Source organism: Marmota marmota, unplaced genomic scaffold, assembly GCF_001458135.2.
Source record: "Marmota marmota marmota unplaced genomic scaffold, marMar, whole genome shotgun sequence".
Classification (NCBI taxonomy): domain Eukaryota; kingdom Metazoa; phylum Chordata; class Mammalia; order Rodentia; family Sciuridae; genus Marmota; species Marmota marmota.
The window spans coordinates 16,938,146-16,941,683 of NW_026000174.1; the positions used below are offsets into that span (position 1 = coordinate 16,938,146).

The 3,538-nt window shown below is 40.8% G+C and overlaps 1 protein-coding gene across 1 annotated transcript; it reads right to left on the reverse strand.

The window, feature by feature from the left end:
- Window positions 1-285: 285 nt before the first annotated feature.
- Window positions 286-1,257, reverse strand: LOC107160718 (olfactory receptor 51S1). The gene has a single exon (XM_015507357.1). The coding sequence runs from the start codon at window positions 1,255-1,257 to the stop codon at window positions 286-288; it is 972 nt and encodes a 323-aa protein (XP_015362843.1).
- Window positions 1,258-3,538: the final 2,281 nt, after the last annotated feature.

Here is a 3,538-nt window from a genome sequence, read left to right on the forward strand (position 1 = left end):
ATGAACAGCAACTGAACAACAACAGCCACACTCTTCCATGGTTGTGAGAAGATCTGGAATTTGGTCCTTTTTATGCCCTTTTTAATGCAAAAAAGGTGGATTTCTTCCATTCTCTTAGACTTTTTCCTTCAATATACATATGCACACTTCTAGGGTCAGGCAGAGTCATCCATTCACGGGTACTTGTTCACTTGAATGGCCATTTTATGTGTGGTGAACTGAGTGCAGTCATAGAAGCCTTTGTAGCAGAAGCCCTCTACCACCAAATATGGAGGGACACCCTCCTCACTGAGTACAACCCACCTTCTTGGGCTGGAACCTCTTGAGTATTCTCTCTCTAATCTCCTTCATCTTGACACTATAAAGGACAGGGTTTATCAGTGGAGGAAGTAGGAAGTGGACATAGGAGAGAAGAGTATGGGCAGGCTGAGGGAGTGGCAGCTTGAGCCTGTTAATGAGTGCCAGGAGGATCATAGGTGTGTAGAAGAGGAGCACAGCAGAGAGGTGGGCAGCACAGGTTTGACCAGCCTTCCAGCAATCCTCGCTGGATCCCACACCTTGTAACACCCTGCCAATCAGGCCATAGGAGAAGAAAATAAGCAGAGGATCTAATGCCATGGCTGACAGGACCACAGAGAGGCTATAGACTGCTCCCCAGGCTCCTGGGCAAGCCAGATGGGCCACATCTGGGTGCAAGCAATAAGAATGTGTGAGGATCTGTGGGCGACAGTAGGACATGTGGGCCAGGAGGAATGGCAAGGGTATATGGAGGCCCAGGCATCGGAAAGCAATCGCCATGCCAATCTTTTTAATGGTGCCATTGGTGAGTAGTGCTGGATAGTGGAGAGGGCGGCAGATAGCCAGTGCCCGGTCCAAGGCCATGGCAAGCAAGACAGAGGACTCCATGACAGAAAAGACATGGATAAAGAATATCTGAAGGAGGCAGGCAGAGGCAGGGACAATATAAGCATCAGCAAGGGCCAGGCCCAGCAAGGTAGGCATCAGGGATGTGACCAAGCCAATGTCAGACACACTAAGTAGAAAGAGGAAGAAGTACATTGGACGATGCAGGGTGGGTTCCAGGGCGATGACACAGAGGATAGTACCGTTGCCCAGGGCAGAGAGAAGGTAGACAGCGATGAGAGGTATTGTCCACCAGGATGGTGCAGCTGACAGGCCTGGCATGCCCACGAGCAGGAAGGTAGGAGCCATTGATGTGCTGCTGTTGGGGATTACCTGGGTGAGCAGTGTGGACATAGTTCAGGGTCCACAATTTGAACTCTGAAACATAAAAATAGATGCACTTAATTTGGTGACATGTCTGCATGATGCCATCTACCACAGCCTGTTTCACCCCTCTCCTGCCCCACACTTACTCATGTGGATACACTCTCTCGCTGTGCACACACTTATTCTAATAGTCAATGAATACCCAGCCCTTGCCTTAGAACTTTCTCAGCTGTTTCTCTCCCAAAACTTTTCCATAGTCCTTTAACCCTGCCTCTCTGTTTCTTAATTAAACTCCCTCTCTTTTTGACAAGCATTGGAGGAGAGGGTCTACATTCCCATAGTGGCTTTTTTCTCCTTCTCTCAACCCCAAGAAATCTGTCTTATGTGCTGGCTTAACACAGTCACATTTAGCTTACTTTACCTGCTCTCATTAAGGTTATCAATTACCACTTCACTTCTAAAGGAAGAGGCACTCATTTTTCCTAAGCAATTTATTTCTCAGTGAGCTTTGTCTGCTATGAATCTCCTTTCTCTGTTTCTTTTTAAGTTTCCCCAGCAGAATTTAATCTCACAGTTGACCTTGCTGTGAACATAAAATTTATACATTGGTATTTTTGAGGGCTCTTTCTTGGCTCTCTTCCTTTTCCCTCAATGGTCTTATCTATTCTCATGACTTCAAGTAAATTCTGTAAGCTGATGAATCAAAAATATACTGGCATGCTTATATATCTTAAATTCAAATAATTTGACATCAATTTTAAAACTCCTTCTATTTTCCTCAGGAGAAAATTTGAGGAAAATTACAACAAAGGCATAGACAATGGTAGATATCTTGCTTAACAGGTCATTTAGGGGCATCAACACTGATCAAGTTCCCAAAATAAAAGCCTTGACATTAGTCTCATTACATATGTATTATCCAAATATTACTTATAATTTCAATAAGAAGGATTGGTCACACACTATAGTCATACCTACCTCCCTCTCCTAGCCCAGAAAATTTGGGAGTAAGATTCTGTACTAAATGACAATAAAAACTGGATGGTAGACTAAAGCAAAATACAAACATACTATGTTCTCAAGGGACATGATATAGATACACATTAATCTGAGACTTTTAAAAAAATTCTAAAGGTGCTTGTCCTAAAATATAAAGGTAAAAACTTAAAATACAATGTAAAGACTTTCAAACTGAAGAAGAAAAACAAATATAAGAAAGACCTTAGTCAATCTAAGAGAAGACAGTGAAAGAGGAATGAAAACCAGTTATTCATTTCTGGCATGACTGAGTGACAAATCCTCTCCTCCCCAAAGCAGCTTATAGCATCTATGAACTGACTGTCAATCACACCCATTTCAGCACTTTGCACTTTGCCCATCAAAGACATCAACCTATTTAATATAACTACTCAATATTAGGACATCACAGCCATGTTCCTGGCATTCAACTGAGAGTTACTCTAATCATCCACTGTCTCCAGCTCTCTCATCAGTGGTCAAAGGAAACCCCAGGGCTTTGCTCTAGCTGCCTGAAGTTAGGGCCTTCCTTGAGTTGGAGCACTGCCACTGCTAACTTGGTGGCAAGCAGGTAGTGGTGGCCAGCTACTTACTATCCTGAGGTTATGATTCTTTCTGTAGCAAGCCATAGGCAGGAGACTAGTTGGGGATTTATAGGGAGTACAGAAAAGAGTAAATATATGGGTAATATAAAGGACTCTATAAATATGTTAAATATAAATATGTTAAAAATTTATCTAAATTTCCTTGAAATAGATTATGAGGGGAGATGATTATAGCAATGCATTGTTTATATATATGTATATATATAAATTATATGTATACCTATTTACATATGTATATATACACACAGATGCATTCTTGCTTTTATTTTTAACATATGCCTCTTGACTGACAATGGGATTGTGTTTTAGTAAGTTCATTGTGAGTTGAAAATACCATTGGTGTTTAATACACCCAATGTGCTGAGTGAACATCATAGCTTAGTCTACCCTACCTTACCCATGGCTCTAAAAACTCATATTAGCTTACAACTGGGCACAGTCAACTAACAAAAAACCTATCTTATAATAAAGTATTAGATATGTCATGTAATTTATTGAATACTAAACTTGAAAAATGGAGTGGTTGTATGGTGATGCTTCTGCAACACTGTAAAGTTAAAAATCAGAATAGAAACATCATTAAATTGGAGACCTATGTGTATTTTATATATATATATATATATATATATATATATATGTGTGTGTGTGTGTGTGTGTGTGTGTGCGTGCATAAAACACAAGATTAT